A 21,677-nucleotide genomic window follows, 5' to 3' on the forward strand; every position below is an offset into this window, starting at 1 on the left:
TAGCTGTTTTTATTGTCCAAAATGATTCAATTATTTGAGTACAAAGAGGGGAAAAACATCTTCACTAAAGGATTAATTTGCAACTTTAAACTCATGAGTTCCCATTCCACATTTAACCATAAACAACCAGTTCTGCAAAGCCCTAGGAAAAAAGCATCTTTCTTTACAACTCTAATTAAGTTTCAGCTGCTGAGGGGAAAAAATTACATTTTATATGTATGTTGCGAAGTTTTTTTCTAAATAAGAGAAAAAGCATTACATTTACTGAAGATATCAAAAAGAAATTGTGAGCATTAGGAGCCTGGATTTATTTTGTAAGAGTCTTTCCAGAGGAGACTGGAGTTCTTGCCCGTCCAAAGTCACCAAGTTAAATTATATCTTATTCATGAAACAGGTTATGTCCAGCTCATGAAGAGATATCACTCTTCAGCTTTTCACCTTTGCTAAAACATTCAATATTTGCATTATTACACTCCTTCATTCCTTATTTCAAGCCTTCATAATCTCAGCACCCAAGAAGGAATCACACTGGCCACAGTCCAGACATGGTCCCACACAGCCAGCATTCAACCTCCTAAATTATCCCATAAAACATTTTTACATCAATGATGGTCATAAACCATGTGAGAGAAAATTCCGCCCTGAGCAGCTCTCACAAGAGCAAACCCAAAATTTTCAGGAAAGGCTCTACCTTAAAGACATGGTTGAAGAAAGAAATTCTCTTCCTCACTACTCCTCCCATGAAATTACACTTGAATAAGTACGGCAGTGGCAGAATTGAAACTTATTTTCCAGGCATGTTTTGAGCAGTGTGTAACAGCACCACCTGGTGATTCAGGTTGTACAGGATTTTGAAAACATCCACCAAGTTAAGGCATAGTCGTCAGCACAGAAGATCAGCTTTTAAGTCTGGTTGTGTATAATTTGGCTTTTTTTTTCCATTAAAAATACATGCAATTTTTAGCAGCAAATGGTAAAATTTTGTGATTCTGTTGAAAAATTATTCAAACTCCTCAGACCTAACATCAGCTGACTTCTGACAGTAAGTAAGGAAAACTGACATAGGAACACCCAGTTTAGTAAAATACAGTAATTGGTTCAAATGTTTTAAAATATTAGGTTAATCAAATGATTGTTTAAAGGTTTGCTTTGTAGATCAGACAGATAGAAAAGCTACCTCAGAACCAGAAACAGTCAAGCCTGAGTTACATATATACTTGAAAAATATCAGACTGGATGTCATGTATGCTGTATTTTCTAAACTGATTAATATATAAACAGAATTAGAATCTTGGTCCTAAAATGCATTACAAATTTTACTGCTGCTCCATCGAAGCATCACAGAACATCTCATACACACTGCTGGAAAAAATCCTTAGGGATCCTGAAATGAAAATGTGCTCCACAAAGATGTCATGAGCGACAAGAATTCTATTAGAGCTGAGCATTTCTTCTTCATCACTCCTTTTAAGTTGTGACTAAATTAGCACAGGCTGCACACTCCGGGGTGAGTGCTGGGAGGAGGGAGGGGGAGAAAACGGAAGATATCAAGGCCTGAGGCACTTCAAGCGGAGAGCATCCATCTGCCAGCAGCAGTCAATGAACAGAACATTGCTAGAAGTCTTCCCACTCATATTAAGTCAAGCCAAAAGAACAGAAAACACCTTCCTTCACTCTAACTGTGCAGGACTGAACGTAACAGGACAGTGGGTTATAAATAAATGTTTAAAAAACACTAAGAGAAAAAAGGAAAAGAGAGAGAAGCTCACTACGCAGCTCTGTGTTCAGCCTCTCCTGCTGCAGAATGGGTTTAAGAGGCTCCTGCTCATCTCTGCGTCACCCACTGCCTCCTCCAATCTATGCTGCCATGTGGAGGAGTGAAATGATAAAAGGAAAACAAGGGTTGGTTCTTCTTATGTTTTTATTTTGCTTGTGAAACCCAGATCTTTTCACTGCCCCAGTAAAGAGGTGCACTGCCCAAGTTACGGATGAAGGGGGTGGGAAGGGGCAGTTGAGGGATGGGAAAGGCTGGGATTGAACTGGCTTTGCTGTTACAAGGTGGAACTGGACTCCAGAGCTGCAGGATTCTGATGGCAATACCACCCAGAGGAGTTCCCATCCCTTTACACAACAGCCCCTTCCCACACACCACACCAAATCAGCCCTCTGGGGCTAAACCTATTAACACAACCTGCAGGGAGGGCAGCAAACCCCAGGCCTGCAATCACCCCGGTGAAAGAGAACCTCTTGTGTGCACAGAGCAGGCTGGGACCAGAGTTTGGTTCTGAGGCTTTTGGTGGTTTCTTTTTTTGAGCAGAGGGCTAACATAGGTCAGCCTGCTAATAAATTTGCTGGTGTGGCTGTACTGGATACAGGAAGCCCCCACTGACACACATTTCACACCTGATAGAGAAACCCAGTAGTTTCTGAATTTTTTCTGTTGTATTACTACAGAGGTCCACAAGTTTAATGCTGTGGCTATCATTACAGAAAAACAATCTTCAAAAAAATGCAATACCTCCAAAAGCAAATCATGCTTGCAGACCCTTGGGCTTAGGGAATGCTTTCCTGTGCTGCCACATCACCAGCACTCCAATTTATTCCACAGAGCAAAACAAAAAGCACTTTCAATACATGACAAGAACTTAGTACTATCAGAGAACGCAGCATTAAAAAGCAACAACAACCTTCCTCTCAAGTTTTGAGCCACAGTGCCTATAAAATGACACAAACACTTCAAAACTCACGTTTCAATGTTTAAGACAGTCCAATGTCACAAAAGTGATGTACATTTTCTTTCATTATCAAAAAAGAAAGCAGCAGTTACCTGGAACTTAAACCAAAGCTGTATTACCTGGAGTATTACCTGCTTGTCTAACAACATTTCAAAGCCAAAATGGCTTAATTCAGATGCTTGTTAGAAGAGGCACATTACTTGCATTGAAATGTATAGATATTACTAGAGGGAGAGGAAGGAGAGAGGTGGTTACTTATTTTCTACCACACTGCACAAGAAGGAAGATAAACCTATTAATATCCAAGTTAATTTCCTCATGAATAGTACTATAAAAAGCAAATATTTTTTTTAAAAATTAGCCTACTAGTTAAACTATCTTTAAGTACAGAATTGTTCTCAAGAGAAATGACAGGTTTCAATTACCTACAGAAGGCTGCAGGGAGATAAATCTCCATCAGTGAATTCCACAAATGGGATCAGTATCATGCTACTCTGTCACAGAGAAACTGTCAAATTTAACAGAGACAAATTTGGAGATAAAAAAAGGCCAAAACTTTAATATCCAAAGAGAAATTTCACAAGTGTGAAGAACTTTAGAGGGCATTTCTTCTCTTGTTTGATAAAATGAAGGAGAGATTTGTGCTTCCCTGCCACAAGAGTTCTCTTGCCCACAGCCAGCTAATAAACCAAGAGACAGAGCAGAGACCAGCGAGGAGACAGAGCAAAGGAATCATGAAAGATGCTTTTAACTCCAGAGTCACAAACAGGCCAGTTCAAAGCAGCTGAACATGCAAATATATCCAGTTATTAGTTAAGTCAACACAAGTCATGTTAACTCATTTGATTAAGACTGCAATTTTTTTTTTTTTCAACTTCAAAGACAACCTTCAAAATTAAAAGAAAAGGTAACAATACAGACTGTCCTCAGTCAGAGGACAATCTCTGTTTACTCAGCCATATACAGACTGAACTAACACCTCCGAGGAATTTTAGAAATGCCTTTTCTAACTTTTCCCTTTTCTAGCTAAGCAAACACAGGAACAAAGTTAGGAAGACCAGCAAAGTTTGACTCACATATTTCAACCCAGTGGACTGCTGTGCTCAAAGTTATAAGTCGTCAATCAGCCTCTGAGCAAAATCTGGGCATTATCTCCAGCAGATCCTCTACTCTTAAAGGATCCCAGATCTTCTTCTTAGAAACTTAACAGATCTCATTAAAGGACACATGGACTCTTCCCCATTAAACTGTCCCTGTAAGGACAAAGAGCACATCAAAAGCATCCCCATGACAGGTACTTTATTCATCATTCCCCAGCAAAACACAAAAATGGCCAAGATTTAAAACAATAAAAATGTTCAAATTTCAACTCAAGTAGAAACTAAGTAATCAATGTATAACCAAAAGGCTGTTCCTGATCGGCTGATGGACTCTAGTGGTCTTTCAACAAAGGTAACTGGAGATGATGAAGGACAGGGTCTCATTAGCAAAATGAGATTGAAGAGATTCTCCATGTGCCTAAGGAGAAGCCAGAGTACCAACCAGAAGGATCCCAGCTCTCTCAGAGGCCTCTGAATCAAACTTTAGAGTAACACGGAAACAGGCAGGGAAATACAATTTTCTGCTTTTACCCAAATTCTTGCAGTACCTCGTGCTGGCTAAAGAGTAGTTTTTTGTTTGTTTTCCTTAAGTATGTGTGGTTTCCATCTCTTCAAGTCTTTGCTGATTAGTGCAGTTACCCTGGAACATGAAGCTCTGAGAAAAGTGTGCAAGATACTGAGATACCCTGAGGATTCAGCCACCAGGGAGTCGAGCATCAGGCTGTGGAACTTACCAGAGCCTGCACTGAAGCAGAGGACCAGGAGAGCCCACAGTTACTGACATCCAAGCAAGCCTCAGAAGCACAGAGGTCCAGCAAGCTGGAAGTCAAACACAACAGCCCAGTAACACCAGGGAAGTTCCCTGTTGAATTGTTGTGTGATCAGTAATAGCAATCACAAATGTGAAAGGGCAAACAACCGGGGAAAACAACATTCCTTTAAAAATTGTTTGATGAAGAAGTTAAGGACCAAAGAATTAGCATTCCAGGTCACAACTTTTCTGCATTCCTGGCTCTGGAGCATGTTCTGATGAGAGAGAAAGAGTAAGAAAGTCAAGAAACACTTATTCAAGAAACAAATATGTGAGTGTTATGGCTAGGACACATCCATAGCTTAGCAGATGCTGGAGAGGGTGGATCTACAAGACAGGAGGAAAGAAAGCTGTGAGTGGCCTCAGTGGGAAGAAGTTTGAACTTGTTAACATACAAAAGGCCAGAACAGTTGGATGCAATTCTAGATCAGTTTTGGCCACGTTAACTCTGTGTCAACAAGGAGATACACAAATACAGACAGATTCAGCAGACACCAAAGCCTACAATTCATCACCCTTATCTTCAGAGATGAGTGACTGGGCTTAGTCAATATAGACTTCCTTTCAGTGAGTGAAGAGAAACAGACGCTTCAGAGAATGAGTCATTGACTTCCTTTCGGATTTAATTAATCACACCCTAAATCTGTCTGCCTCTATGCAGAGCCTCTGAAAGGAGATGAGAAACAGGAGCTCACACAGACATCTAAATTTTGCCACCTATGTCCAGCCATGACATAGGATTAGATGGAAGAGTTATGTTGGGGTTGAAGAAGTTTACCAAGGGAAAAGGTTGGACTTGAAACATCAACCACCAAACAAAACAAACAACAAAAAATCCACCACCCAACCAAACACACTCACACACGAAAAACATGTAATATCATCCCAAATGAAAAGGAGAAGATGCCCCCTTATCCTCTTTCAAAGAGAGATTGGGGAAGTTAACATATGAAATGTGAAGATGAAGGAAATGGAGGAGAGAGAAATTGCTAATGAATGATAACAGAGGACTCATAAGGGACAAGGCAGTAGGCAGATCAAAGGGTAAAACTGAAGCAATGGTCTGGATAGAAGAGGAAGTCTTTCAAAGCCTTAGTGAGTAAAGAAATTTAGGAAGATATGAAGCAAAACGAGAAAAGGAGAACTTTAAGCAATGATTACTTTAAAAGACACCAAGAGAAAACTCAATGTGGTGCTAGTAAACACAGAGATGAGAGGATTAGGATTAGCTTCTATCACAACAGAAATGAAGGCAAGAAGGACAAGATAATGGCAGAGAGCCTAGACTAGAAGTTTCATTATTGAAATCAAAGCTGGGGACAGGAATTGATAGAGGAGGAAGAGCCAAAGAAAAGATTGCATCTAACAAAGGAGTCTGGAAGACTTTAAAGCCTATGCACAGCTGCAAAACTACAAATTCACTGGGGAGTTACAGACCCACTGTGGAACAGCTCACGTGCCTGGAGTAATGAGATGGATGGTAACAGGCTGCACAAGGACAGACAGGGATGGTGACAGGGATTCATTCTATACAAAGAAACAGCTTGAAAGTGTGAAGCTCTGCTAAAAAACGATTGACAGGCCAATAAAGAGTAAACAGGTCTGCATCAGAGGCAGGACCAAAGGAAATAGTCACAAGCATCCACACAGACCATCTAATCCTGAAGATGAAACCTTCTTTAGAAAGCAGGAAGACCTCCAGGTTCTCATGGTGAACTGCATCCACCCCAGCAGCTGCTGTAGAAGAACCACAGTGGGTCACAGGCAATCCAGTGGAATTCCAGAGCACATCAGGAACAGGTCAAGCAGAAGTTGTGATACACCTACCACTCTTTGGAAAGGAAGAAGTGGTGGAGGATGCAAAGTCTGATGGCAGGCTTGGTTAGAGCAACCCAAGATAAACAAGATCTTGAGGGGTGTGAAGAAGATGGGTAGCATAATTACAACACTTGATTGCAGAGGGCTTCAGTTGGTTGAGAGAAGAGGTAGGCAACTATCCATGGCAAACAAAGACTGAGCAAGGGCTCCCTTAAGTACAGTCTACACACTCAAGTTAATTGGACTTGACAGGACACATCTGAAAACGCAAAGGGAGACAGTAAAAAGAGTAATCTCTGCCATCTTCAAAAAGTTGTAGAAATTTGAAGAAGTTCTCTCTGACTAGAAGGCAGCAAGCATCAGGCTTCTCTTCCAGAGGGAGAAGAAGGACTCCAAAGGTGGGTCAGGCTCCTCTCAGCCTCCTGGAAGGCTACAGATCTACCTGGAAACCATTTCCAGACATACAAAACCTGAGTAGGTAACCAGGAATTGGCAGCACAGATTCAGTGAGGGTAGGTCATGCCCAGCTGCAACAGCTAGAGTGTAGTCAAGATAAATTCTAACTACAGCTCTTCCCTCATCCCATTTCATCATTCTCCCTGGTAGAGATCTGGACTAGTCCAGTGAACTGCAACTTGGCTGAAAGGCTGGCCTGGTTCAAAGAGTAGTGCTCAGCACTTTCACCATCAGACTTACACTGGGATCAATACTGTTTAATGCCTTCATTAACATAAACAATAGGCCAGGAGGTTTCCTTTGCCAGCTACAGATGACATCCCATTGGAAGAGTGGCCAAAATGCTGATGGGCAGAGTCACTATTCAGAGGAATCTTAAGATGCTGCAGAAATGAGCAGACAGAAGCCTCATGAACCACATGCAATTTTTATGCACCTGGGACAGAAAAACTGCAGGGCAAAAACACAGGCTGGGGACTGTTTGACTTTTTTGCAGGAAAGGGTCTAGGTTCCTCATGGACAAAAAGCTGAACATGGCTCAGCAGCACCCAATCACAGCACTGAAGGTTAATTTCATCCCAGAGCCATGTTATTAAAACTGCAGCCAGCAGGTCCAGAGAAGTGATTATCATCCCCTGTTGAGCACTTGTCAAACTATATTTAGAGTACTCTGTCCAGTTCAGGACTCCTCTGCAGAAGAGGCATTGACATATTGGAGCAAGTCCAGCAGAGAGTCCTTATGATGATTTGGAGACTGCAGCACATGGATGAGGCTGACAGATGAATTTGCTGAGTCTCAAGAAAGCTGAGGAAGAATTCTCTTTGGTGCCTTCAGCTTTGCAGTAGGAGGTTATAAAGATGGAGCTAGAGCTGCAGCACCAGAGATGCACAGCAAAAGGACAAGAAGCAAGAGTCACATTTCATCAAAATAAGTTCTGACTCGACACAAAGAAAAAATTCCTCACAGTGAGGGTAGCCAACCATTGGAAAACAGGTTGTCCAAGGAAACTGCTATCATGCCTTGGTAAAAACTGGAGTTCAGCTGCCCTAGGCCCTCAGCAGCTTAATGCAACTTCAAAGCCACCGTTTTGTCAGCCTCCAGAGGTCTCTTCCAATCTCAGTTATTCTAGGATTCCACTATTCTCCCTTCCCTTGCTGTTCTAGCTTTGTTAAACAGTGCTTTCTGTTCCTCCCCTTTGGATACTTCTGTTCTTCACATGTGTAATATATTGTCCTGTTCTAATTCTCAATGCATAGTTCTGGGAGGAAGCACAACCCTCCATAATCACTTGTAACAAACCAGCTATAAAATGAGTGATGACAACAAATGTTAAAGAATTAAGAAAATAGTTTAAATGTAAACAGTAAAAAATGCATTACAGACCATCTTCAGAAACACTTTCCTATTTAGCATTAAAATACTGTTAGCTATGTTTGGTATTTAAGAGGACTGAGGGAAAACACACATTCATTTAAAGAAATAACAACACAGCACAAAAGTTCAGAAATTGGATTACACCAGATGCAGCTGCAATCTTCAAACTTAGTTTAAACCAAATTTGAATATCTGCAACTGAAACTTTCAATAATGATATAACATATATATAATCATGCCATTGACCCTCCTCCCCCTCTCCCTTTTCTTTTTGGTCACTGAAGACTATTGAAAACATCAGAGCTCCAAGTCAAGAACAACTCCCTTGTAACAACGACTCTGACACTGATACAGTGAGAGCAGATTGCCTGCAAGGAAACAAGAATAAACTGGCTATTTAGAGAGATTATGTAATGCAGCACGGAACTGTAAAATGTGATTTAAAGAGACATCACTCTTCATTTCAGCTCTGGAAGTAACTGTAAGTGTTGACCAATACTGTAGAAATTTGAAGAAGCTCAGAAATAGAGGAAGATGTCTGGTCAAAGAGTCCCCCCTCTGAGCTGGTATTTTATTCATAATTCTTCTTTTTCAGAAAATCAGTACTATTTAGCTCTTTTGCCATATCCCTTAAAACGAAGTTGAAGCTGAAACACTACTTCATCTCACAGGTGTGCAGGTTTTTACTACAAAAATGAGGTCTGTGTGCACAGATACAAAGCATTTTGTGGGCCTGAGCTTGTTGAACTTGTGGAGCTTCATACACTCAATTAGCACAGTACTGCACTCTGAAAATCAAAGTGATTATGAACAAATTCAACAGTATTAAATCTTCTCTGCATAAATATTTTAGCAAGTGTAAACAAGACTCCAGTTTCTGTAAGCAGCCAATTCCCAAACAAATAGACACAAACATAAGCTGGTTCATAAAATCAAGGGAGAAACTGAACAGCCATGCCCTGCTGCATTATAAATAGAGAGGAAAGGTACAGCAAAGGCATGTCTGGTAAGGGAGACTAGTTCTGTGTAATGGACATTCTTACACAAACACGAAAACTACAAAATGTTCAGGTTTTTGCCTGCCCATGGCTTTGTTTAGAGCATAAATACACATATTTATAAAAACACCAATGCACACCATAATTTTGTAGAAGAGTCCAGAACTGATAAGCAGTTGCTGAGAGATTTTACTTTTGCATTTCTTCACTTTAGAATGCATGGAAGAAAAAAAGTTATTGCCTTAAGCATTCTAATGCAAAACTATTCTTCATCTAATTCTAAACATCCTTTCATTAAAAGCCTCAAAAAACAGCAGCATCATACACTCAGCCAAGCCCAGCTGCTCTGCTGGTAATTAAGAGACAGTGAGACCAGATCACCTCCCTTCGACCTCCCCTGGAAAGCCAGACTTTACAGTAAGGAAGAATTTGGCCCAAACCACATGGGGAAGGAGTGGAGGGATGGAGGAATAGCAGGGAGAGGTGGTTGTTTTTTAAAACCCAGCAAGTCCCTGCTCCATGGCTGGACTTTTCCCTGCAGGTTGCTGGCAAGCAGAGCAGGCACAGAGCGAGACCTGCCAGCGCTCTCGGACCACACACGGGCTCTCAGCTGCTCTGCAGCACTCTGGGGACTTCATCCACCGCCCATCCCTGCTTCCTAGGGCTGGCTCTTCCCTTCAGCAGGAGGGAATAACATGGAGCAGTGATAGCACAGGAGAGAATCGTGTGTTCCCAGCACTGAAGGCAGCAGCAGCAGCAGCAGCCGCCCTCGCAGGATGTCCTGCGCCAGCATCCCCACGGGAGCGAGTTCAGCACCTCAACTGCAGCACAGCTCACTTTGCAAATGCCAACAGAGTGGCACCAGCAAATAAATAAGTAGCTCAGTATTTTTTATAACTGTTCATTTTTCATACATTCAGTGAACAACTCCATACCTCTCCTTTAAAATACGTCTAATAATTTCATATACCTTGCTACACTTTCAAGTCTAACCGTGACGGATATTTCACATAATTTCACCCCCAAAAAAAAGCCATGATCGTTGGCCCACAGTGACAGGGTGAGATTTTGTAAGTTCTTTGACGTAGCTCAATTTGCAATTAAAAACTATGTAAAGCCAGAAGTGTGAAAAGCAGCAGACAACTGGCTCATTATACAGCGACAGAAAAGCCTTTCAAACACCAATTGCTCTACCTGAAATATCAGCTGCTGTTGTCATGCCTGGGACTGAGCAAGAACATCACTTAGCTCGCTGAACTTTCCCAGAGATAGATTGGCAGCATGACAAATGAAGGTTGGCTACAGAAATCAAAGACCAAATACTTGCTCCTTATATAAAGGATAGACACAGGAAAAAAATAGAAGAAAACCTGCAAAAAGCTTCAGAGAGGTGTAACTAAAAAAACAAAATATTTTCCTGTTTCAAGACTGGGAGATAAGTACATGTAAAGCAACTAAATTTTTTTGCATACATTGCTGATATACTTTAGCCAACTCACAATCATTGTTTTTGATCAGGGAGGCCCCCCACACAAAAGCTGTGGGGAAGGAAAATGCTCAGACATATTCCCGAGCAAACACTTATCCAAGAAAAAAGCTGTGTTTAGATTCTAGGAAAACGCCTACACTGTCTTTACTTGTGATTACCTTTTGGCATAACCAAAAGGGCTTTTGAAGGATTCAAACACTCCAAGAAGCAACAAGACAGATTTCCTTCCATCAGCATTTTACTTTTCTACAATTACAGACAACTGTGAAGTTCTTATGCACAAAAAGCCAATTTATTTTTTAAATGCCTGTTCAAAATTACAATTTTGATTAAAGTGCCTTAATCCAAAACCAGATTTCATTAAGTTTAGTGGCTTTATCCCACTGCTTATACAGGTTACATGTTAGACAGGAAATTTAAAATTCCTAAGATAGTAACTTCAGACCTGACACTGACACTAGCTCACCTAAAGTGCAAGCTTTATTTTGCCAAACAAACAGGGCTCAATACTCTTAAGTAAAAACAGCTGAAAAAAACATTCTGTATATAAAACGACCTGTATATATATCAGCTGAATAATGCTGAGTAATCTGACTATACTTCAATGACACAGATCAATCTTAGCCTCTTTATACCTGTGAAGATATAATATCAGATCAATCTTACTTGTCATACACCTACAGAGGTATAATATAGGTAAGACTTTTCTGTATTGAATTGCAAATGTAAGATTAATTTAGGAAAATACCCTTCTCTAAAATATCTGCCCCAAATGAGTACCTTATGAGTAAAACCCATTTACATCCATGGTAAATTGCATGTCAGCTTCTGAGACTTTGCTATGACAGTCCATCAGCTGTCATCTCCAAGAGTCATGAGACAGGAGTATTAATTAACCAAAAATTGACAACTCCTGTCCCTTGATACGAGCAACAGCAAACTGGAAGACCACTCTGCTCCTGGAATAAAAGCTGGTTTTATTCACCCTCCTTAACGAGTGTAGAATATGGAGAGCTCAATTAAAATGTAAAGCGTGTAATGAGAATATTTATTTTAATGTCATCTGTGCACTAAAACCTTTTTTCCATTTTTCCTCTCTCTATTCAATGATCCCATATTAAGCACATGATTACTTATATGTATTATCTTACACTTGCATTGCTTAAGACTAAAAATATTTGAAGGATTATACTTATAAATAAACATTAATAAATTATTTCAAGAAGCCTGAAAATGGACTCAACCAAAAGTCACAATAAGTTTAACAGATAATAAAAAGGTGCAATGGGCATGTCAACCTTGAAAAAGTCCTTTTAAACCACAGGAATACTGTCAGGTGCCATTACCATTTGTCAGTCAGCTACATGAACTCATAAATCAGGTGTAGCAGCCAAATGAGAGCACAATGAAAATTCAGCACTAGGCAGATTTGTCCACTGAATAATGAGGGGTCTGCCAAGGTTTTGAGGTCACATTCAAAACTAAAAATTAATTGTATCAACCATATTAATAAAAATAATTAATGTCAGCAAGACTAAAATTTGCTAGTACCATTCTGTAGAGTTTTTGCTCGTGACTCCTTTCCCAGATTGGCGTGGAATCCTCCTCCTAAAGTCGGTGTCTTCCCTGCACCTATTAGGGGAAAAAACAAACACCAGACATGTCAAAGAGAATCACATAATTTAAATATTAAAATAAAGCTTATTGTGACAATATAATCAGTATCTGTGTAATCTGCAACATGTCAAACTACATTAAGAAGGTCTGAAAATACTTAAGACATCAAGTACCAACCCTGTGCTAATTATTTCTTTCTTGGGATACCGTAAGAATTACATGGCTCCATAAACCCTCCCAATCTCAGTTCCAAAGAAACTACCAAAATCTCCCAAAGTCCATTTTAAGCAGAACATGAAAATCAGCACTGTAAAACATTTCTCAAAATAAAGGAGGAAAAAATTGCTTAGTCAGTATTTTTGTCTGAAGAATATTCAATGAAGAATTTACAGAATTTTAATAGGTAATTATTGGCATTACAGAACATAAAACATGTTTAGCACTCAATAATGACTGTGTTGGCTACTACAGACATAACACTTATTTTAAAGTAACTTCAGCTTGTCATTAGGTAAACACAGCAACACTTAGGCTACAAAAAGTGCAAGTCCAGAACTGCTAATTTTACACCCTGAAAGGTTGGAGACTTAAAAGAAGTCTGAGTTGTAAATCAGCATAAACTAGAGGCTGGTTTGGGCATCCATGCCAATGCTGAGCAGCCTGAATGCAGAGACTGCTGGGAGCCAGTGGAACTACTCATGCAAACCAATCTTGCAGAACAGGGAATTAAACTACCAAGGACAAAAATAGTCTCCCACTGAAGCAGGAAGGTTTTTTAAAAACAATCAGGGTACCTCAAGCAGGATATCCAAATCCATCAGCTTAGCAGCAAGTGCAAACAAAAAGCTAAACTGCACAGGATTGAAAACACACAATTTGTTAGTAATGGACTTCTGTTGTCCATGATGCCTACAGCTTTTCCTCAAGTTCTTGTGGCTGTTTCCTCCTCCTAGAGTAGCTCTTCAGAACAAACTAGAAAGGCTTTGGGATAGACACAGAGAGGGGAATGAAGTCACTTTTTAAAGCAGCTCAAGGCATTTCTTGTATACACCTGAATAAGATACTTCCATGGCAGGTAAAACTGATGAGAAACTGTGACCTAAACTGTTCACTCTTACCAGACTTTTTTAGCTCCTCTCAGTTGCACTTAATGTACATCTACACTGAGAAAAAAAAAAAAAAAAAAACAACCAAAAAAAACCCCAACACAACTAAACAAAACCAAAACCCAGAAAAACTAATAAGCTAATATTCCTGCAGAATTACTATCAGCCTTCACAGCTTATTTTTCCATCTAAGCTTTCAATTAGGTTTCCAGTGCTATCCACAACAGAAACCAACTTCACTTCATTAACACATCCTTTAACAAGAATCAGTTCTTGTGGCACTGCTGTCACAGTGCAGCTGGTCTGTAGCTGGACGTGGTAAATCTAGCCATAACACAAACCAAATTTGGCTAGCCTAGCTCTTTCCCGAAATCTGATTTTAAAAAAAACCTATAAAAACTGCTTCAAAGCTATAGAGGGAACAGCCAACCCTGTTCAAGCCTTGGTGCAGAAACACCAGTGGCCAGAGATCTGGGTGGAGAGAGATCCCAGCTCTGAGCCTGGGAAGTTCAAATGCCCCATAAAAAGAAGTTTTGAACAACAAAACACATTGTTTGTCCAAGACACTGGGTGAGCTCGTGTCATCCCTTGTTCCTGACCTCACGTGCCAAGATCTCACATAAATGCCCCACAGATTAAATACTTCATCCTAATAAGAAGTGAAAAAAAAACCATTCAATAGTGATCTCCTCACTGGGTACAGAGGTAACTCTCCCAACCCTGTGTTTGACTATCAGAGACAGCAACATCTCCTTGCCATTCTTACAGGTACAACCTTGTATTTCCATAAACACTTGAAAACAAACTAATGCAGCAAACCAGGGAGAGGTTACCAAGCTACAAAAGAAGGCATAACATTTTTGGTGTACATTTAGTATGAATGGTTTACCTGGCAGAAAATATATCAACGATGGCAATAGTTTTACATTCCTTTTCTTCAGTAGCAAATCTAAACAGAAATTCTGCCTCCCATTTTCCTTTTTTTTTTCTTGTTGTTTTAAGGTTTGCTTTACTACAAGCTTCTTCACTAGTCTGATTTGCATCAGGAGAGCCCACACTTGAGCACCAGCACATGGGAGGAGGACACCAACCACAAGCTTGCACAAAACAATCTCACAGTGGTGATAAACAATACTAATAACTAAATAATTTAACTTACTCAGGAGTTAAAATCCAAAGTAATATAAACAAAATGAAATTAACTTGAGATTTCAATGATTTTGTTTTTTAAGACCCTTTTTCATTAGCCATCAAGCTATAACATCATACATAAAGTAATTTCTTTCCAAGCTATAGAGACTGCAGCAGACACCAGCAGAGCGATCTGAAAGACAGATTCCGCTATCAGAATTGATGTACCCATTTTTCAGCAAGTTAACTGGAAAGGCTGAACATCTCTGCTTAGCATTTGTCTTTGAAAACTGGCAGAAAACTAGTCTGTTGAGCACTTACACTCTCAGAACTGCAAACTAATGTTGCCATTGACTATGTAGTCCGACCATCAGCTTTAATCTTACAAGAAAAATGCAAACGAACTCATTAACGTAACTGTTCGGCTGGGTAATAAAAAGATAAACTCTTAAAAAAAGAAAACTGAAATCATCAAATTCATTTAGAGACAAAAATCCCTACAAAGCTAGCAATTTAAAAGTACAAAGGAAAGGAACAGCAATTGCTAGGCACAACCAAATTAACATCCCAGCATAACTGCAATTTTTACATTTCTTGACCTTTTCCATTCTTCCCCCACAACTTCAAAAGTGAATTAAGCAGGCTTTTGGTTTTTCACATTCAGCTTTCAAGACATACAAAAATATATCCGAGAAGTATTTGGTGTCTTCAAGTACTGCCTGCCAAATCTTCAACATTAACAGTACATTTCCCTAAAGGAACTCAAACGCACTCCTTCCTGAGCTGGTGCCTCCCAAGGTCCATTGCCATCCACTCATCCCACCTGCTGAGCAGGGCCAGCCGTGTCCTGGGGACATCAGGCACAGCATCTCCAGCAGGGTTAGGGAGGGGACTGTCCCACTCTGCTCTGCACTGGCACAGCCTCGCCTCCAGTCCTGGGGGAAAGCTTGGGTGCCACAATATTCAAAACACAAAGCCATGAGAGTGTCCAAAGGAGGGCCATGAAGACAGTGAAGGGCCCAGAGGTGAAGCAGCAGCTGAGGGCATTTGGTCTGTTCAGCCTGGAGGAGATTGAAGGACACCTCACTGCAGGTCCAGCTTCCTCCTGGGAGGAGGAGGAGGGGCGCACACCGAGCTGTTCTTCCTGGTGGCCTGTCCCAGGACCTGAGGGTATGGCATAAAGGTGTGTCTTTATGGTTGGCTTTTAGGAAAAGGTTTTTCACCCAGAGGATGGTTGGGAACTGGAACAGGCTCCCTAGGGAAGTGCTCACAGCACCAAGACTGGCAGAATTCAAAAGGCATTTGGACAACGCTCTCAGACATTTGCTGTGATTCTTAGGGTGTCCTGTGCAGGGCCAGGAGTGGGATGTTCATGATCCTTGTGGGTGCCCTTCCAACACAGGATATTCTATGATTACTTTTAGAAACTCACTCAGATTTGCAGCTTCACAAAACTGAAGCTTCCTTTTCTCTTCAAGTTTGCTTTGGACATTTACATGAAATTTTGGACAACAGAAGATGTGGAGAGATGTGTTAGGCAGCTCAGAAACACAGCTACTGCAGTTTTTGTGTGGTAGTCTCAGTGGGCTACACTGCCTTAACACAACAGAACTGAAGATGCAGGAGATCATGTCAGGAAACTTGATGATACTCAGTCTAAACTCACACAGTTCTAGATCCAGACCAAGTGATAAACTACTTGTCAGAGCTGGGTTAACATGAGGACTCTACAATCTTAAAGGTCTTTTCTAATTATACAATTACATGGTTCTAGAGTGACTATCCCTCCACTAGCCTAAAGCAGCCATTCCCACTCTGCTGCTCACAGCACAAGCACCTCTGCAGTTTGTTTTGCTCCACCAACTCCCTAACAAAGTCACATCACTCTGCTTCTCCATAAAACTGCTCCTCAAGCTGTAAAAGGTGAAAGCAAAGCTTGCAGTCTGGGGTAATCTTAAACAGCAACAAAATACCACAGGCAACAGGAACAGCACTTATCAAATCACTCCACAATGTGGAGGCAAAGAGCAGCCACTTAAAAGGAACTTTTCTGTCAGGTAGTGACATGATAAGTTTCAGATTCAACACCTGGAGGAGAAACAGATTCACTCCCAGCATTTCAGATTTTGCCTCCTCTACATATATGAGCAAGTGAAGACAGTGCATGAAGCTGCTTGTAACCTGAACTGCAGTGCACCTGCCATCTGATAGGACCAATCCTACCAAAATCCTCCCCTGTAAAATTAAACCCAAAAGCCACCAGTTCTTTCTTCAGGACAAGGTAAGGGCAAACCTTCTATTTCAAATATATGTATTTACAGATCCAGCATAAAATCTGGTAAAAAATGCTAACTGCATCACACTAATGGCTTCATAACTGGGCAAGACAAGGTAATCTAATATAAAAAAATGAAGTTTCCTACTGAAGTTAGACCATAAAAGTAAAAAGGAGGGTGAGAAAACCTCCTGCTACAAATCATACCTATAAAAGCAAAATTATGTGATTCAAGTTCTGAAGATTGTAACTGAAACAATTCTTCTCCCACTCATTTTTCCAGTAAAATTAACAGGTCTGCAGGCACCAGAGCCTGCTGAAGCAGTACTGCCACATAAACTCACATAAACAAACTTTAAATCTATTCCATCATAGCTTATTTTCCTAACTACCAACTGTAGAGATAAATACAGTTGCGTCCACCACAACCCAACTTAGCCCAATTCTATGAAATCAGTCTGCATCCAAGTTATGTGCACTATTCTGCACTGCCACAGCTGACAGAGCATCCTCTGTTGTTGCCATCCCAGGGACAGCATGGAAAAGACTCAATGCCAGAAAAAGCTTCATAATAACTCTGGTGCACGATTGCCACCTGGAGGATCTGGGGAGAGAAGCAAAATGTATTTGATTTCCCTCACTAAAACATATAGCAGATGATTATTTTAGATTGAAGTTCCCCCTTTTCCTTGCCAACACAGCATGATTATGAATTAGTTTTGCAATGAGAAAATCTGGCACAGAGTAGAACAGGTAAATATTCTTCAGGATTTCCATCAAAGAGTCTGCAAATCCACCATACTCATACTTCCTTTCTCTGTATTGCAACTGACATAATGAACGCTCTGCATAGCTTAAAATTAACCATGATTAGTGTCATAATTAGTGTCATCTCTAAAAACCACAAATATAAAGAAACTTGTTGGTATTAATATTATTTTAACTTTTCAATACCAAGTGTTTTCATTTCAAGTTTATCACGTGCATTATTGGCAGAGCCCAGTTCAGGACTATTTGAAGCTGCACTGTAAGAAACATTTAATGTCAGAACTTGATCTATCAATATCTTACATGGAAACCAATTAACAACTACCAATTAAAAACCAAAACCCTTACTCTTTTCACTTTTTTAATATTTAAAAATACACAGGAATCCTTTATTGTACATAGGAACGAAGTAGGCAAAAGCAAAGAATCCTACACAAATACAGAGCTCATACCCTTTCCCAACTGTCTCACTAGCAATCACTGTGACAGTAATTGATCATCTTAAAAAATTCTACAGGACAAAAAAATAGAGAAGATGTAAGCTCAGCTTAAATTTTACATAAGTTTTTTTTTTTTTCTCTGTGTAGTCAGTCCTTCTCTTCTTTCCAGTTTGCTGACCATAAGTTTTCACATCCAAGATCCCCAAAAGACAAGTATTTCGATCAAGGCAAGCTCTTGTTAAGTTCTGCATGCAAGGTCAGTGTCACTCACATGTCTCAATGTAAAATCATAAAGATTTTAAGGATAAAATAGTAAACAAAATACTTCAGTAAGCTTCCACAGGTATGCCTAAAACATTGAGCATACCACAGCTTTAGTAAAGAACTAAGGATACATTAAATCTGTCATGGGACTCTGAAGAGTGAGAGTACACATTCAGGATTTCTGGCAGTGCTAATGGGTCTCTGTAGTAACTTAATTATAATTCACTTGCCAAAAAAACCTGGAATAGCAGAAATAAACTCTTCTTTGATATTCCAAAATTTGAACCAGGCTACTTAAAAATGTTGTGGAACCTCCTACAGCAAAAACAAACACTTGTTGGTGTGTTAAGGATTACCAGTTCACAACCTTCATTTCCCCTTATGAGCAAAAGCAAGAACATAACCTCCCCCCAGACTCAAATTAGTGCACTGCAAACTCATGTACATTTGGAGATGCAGAGTCTTAATGCATGTTTGCTGTAGCAGAGCCAGAGAGTCTGACTCAGTGCTGAAGAACTGATGCTGTCAGTGCCCACTGCAGAATCCTGTTTCTGTGACTGTGCCTCTATTTGTCACTGCCCTAAAACCTCCAGGCTTAGTCACTAAGTAAGTTAAAGATTTATTAATAATTCTCATTTAAATTTGTACTAGAGATGTGACTCTGAATTCTATAGGGCAGGGACAGACAGAGCTGAGGGCATCAGGCACCTCCATGGGTGCAGGGATGGGCTGAGGCCAGGCAGGACATCAGACTGCACAGGGGAGTCAGGGTCAGGCCCAGCAAGGGGAACAAGGTCAGACACAGCCCCAGAATGTCCAACCAGAGCCACAAGGATAGGCTGAGGCCAGACAGCACATGGGCCTGGCTCTACAGGGTCCGTGGGTAGGCAGAGCAAGGCAGTGGGGAGCTGGAGACTGGCCCTGCTGTGCAGTCCCCAGGGCAGGGACTGACATCCCTGAGGACTGGGATGGGGTCCCCGGCCATAAGCAGCCTTGGGGGAACCCCAGAGAGAAGCTAGTCAGTGACAGCAAGAACCAGCAGTACCTGGTTTGTGACCAAGATGCTTATCAGATCTGTTTTTCTCAACTTACTACCAAGCATTTCAAGGGAATTTCTGGAACAAAAGAAGCTGAGCTTCCCCAGACAGTGTGTTTGAGAATCACAAGCTCAGTACACCTTGCAGCATCATTTCTTTGTGCTGTATTTCTCAGTTACATCTTCCAGCTTGCTGCTATCTGCCTGCACATCAACCTTCCCAGGTGGGACTTTTCTTCTCCTTTGATTAGTGTCAGAAGTCCCAGCCATCACCTTTCTCAGCTTCTTTAAACAAAAACATGAAGAGAGATCTGGGCTGTCAGGTTTGCTCCATGCTCAGCTTTCTCTCACTCTCTTCAGCTTCAGTTTTTCTCCTGTCAGCTTAAAAAAAAAACAACTTGTGAAAACAGTTCCTTCCAACAATTGCCATAAGACAGGGGACTCCCACCCAGACACAGTGAGAGAGCAGTCAGAGAACTCCAGACCTTCAGACATGGCACACGACTCTTAACTTGCCTTTCTACAAAAGCAGCAGCCATCAAACCAATGCAAACTGGCAAAGGGCTCAGTGTAACTCCATCCTCCAGGATGCAATTATAGCATAATGGAGAGGGAGAAATGTACCTTGCTCTTAGACCCTGTGTTGCTGTACTTCCTGCTGGGATGTGTTTAAATGTAGCAACTGGTAGGCTGTTAAGAAGAAAAATGAAGAAAAATAAAAAGAAAAACACATTCATTGCAATTAGCATGACTCCAAAGCTCTCCAAATTTAAGTTAAGAAGTCAGAGTGAACAATCTCTTTGGTTAGTCTGAACTGGCTATCAATTACAAAGTGAATAGTTAAAATGTTCAAAACTGGACTCAGCTAGGAAAAGTACGTGCCTCAAACACTTTCTGTGCAATCAACAGAGCTCCTTGGAGCTAAAGTAGGCATGATAACCCTTCTCCACTAATTCCTGACCTATCCACAGTCAAATCAACCAGGTTCAGAAATCAAATTTGAAGGCAGGGCCTTCACAAGCTTCAAGACAGTAACACAGCTAGGGTGGAATGTTGAGGCTGGATTCTTTCCTGACTGTGACCACTCACAACACAATTAAGAATTACAACTAACTAAACCAGCATGGGGTTTAGAGGAAAGCTTTCAGAGGACCTTCCTCTCAAAAGATAAACAAAACAAAACATAGCAGCTCCTTCTAGAAGGGGTTATTCCCTTGCTAGTGAAATAACTTAGCAGCTCACAACCCAGGAAGTGACAGGTACCTTGCAAGAAGAGCTGACTTGTCAGTCTTTCAGACAGACAGCACTGAATGGAATGGTGGGATTAGCTCTGTAAAGCTCAAAGAACATGATCTTCTTCCTGTGAAGTCTCAAAAGAACAGCAGTGCCAAATCACACTGAAAGACTAGTCCAGTATCCTACCTCTGAATGAGAAAGCCTATTAATATACATACCTACCGGGGTAACACAAAACACAGGAGGAAAGCTTGTGATAGTTCTCTCATATAATCTCCCAGTTTCTCGAGATCTGTGGCTCAAGGATTTCCTGAACCAGAAATAATATATTTTATTAAAGGCCACAATACACTTTTATTCTGTCTGCCCAATCATTTTAAGCACATGTAAACTTTTAACATCCACAACTTCAGATTCACATGGGGGGGGTGGGGTTGATGTTTCTGTAAAAACCAAAACCAACCAAACAAAACCTCCTAATCCTTCTGAACTTCTACCCACTACCTTTGCAATCAGCTAGCTGCTAGATTTCTTAGCACTCCCTGGCTTTTGCATTATGTGACCCTGAGCAGCTGCTCATCCTTGCTGTGTTATTTTATTGCATGTACAAATCTCTGCTATGGCCCCATTCAATCATCTCTTTTCCAGTCTGAAGAGGCTCAGTCTATTCAGTCAGTCTAACTGAGAAGCTCTTCAGGAAGCTCTCCTCTTAATCACTCCATCTTCCTCTCTGTATCTTTTCTAGTTCTATTAGAGGTTTTCCTGAGGAGGGGGAAGAAAAGAGAAAACCACCAGAACTGCACACAGCACTTCAGCTGGAGGTAACGCTGTAGATATGTAACAGTGTACAGACATGCTGTAGGTGCCCTTTTAACTTCTAACATTCCCCTCCCCACCCAGGTTCTTTTGTACCATGAATGAACACTGAGCAATTTATTTTTATAAAGCTATCCACTATAACCTAGGGATTTCCTTCCAATGTTACCCCAGCCAGTCTGGATGTAGAAGAAGAAACCATCCCA

At 40.7% G+C, this 21,677-nt stretch overlaps 1 protein-coding gene across 1 annotated transcript in view; it reads right to left on the bottom strand.

The window, feature by feature from the left end:
- The window catches only part of BRF1 (BRF1 general transcription factor IIIB subunit), a 170,854-nt gene that overhangs the window by 144,768 nt on the left and 4,409 nt on the right, over window positions 1–21,677 (bottom strand). Inside the window, exon 2 of the mRNA XM_030275131.4 lies at window positions 12,334–12,414. Within this exon, the coding sequence (XP_030130991.4) occupies window positions 12,334–12,414 (81 nt within the window). The remainder of the gene's footprint in view (window positions 1–12,333; window positions 12,415–21,677) is intronic.

This window comes from Taeniopygia guttata, chromosome 5 (genome assembly GCF_048771995.1).
Source record: "Taeniopygia guttata chromosome 5, bTaeGut7.mat, whole genome shotgun sequence".
Lineage (NCBI taxonomy): Eukaryota > Metazoa > Chordata > Aves > Passeriformes > Estrildidae > Taeniopygia > Taeniopygia guttata.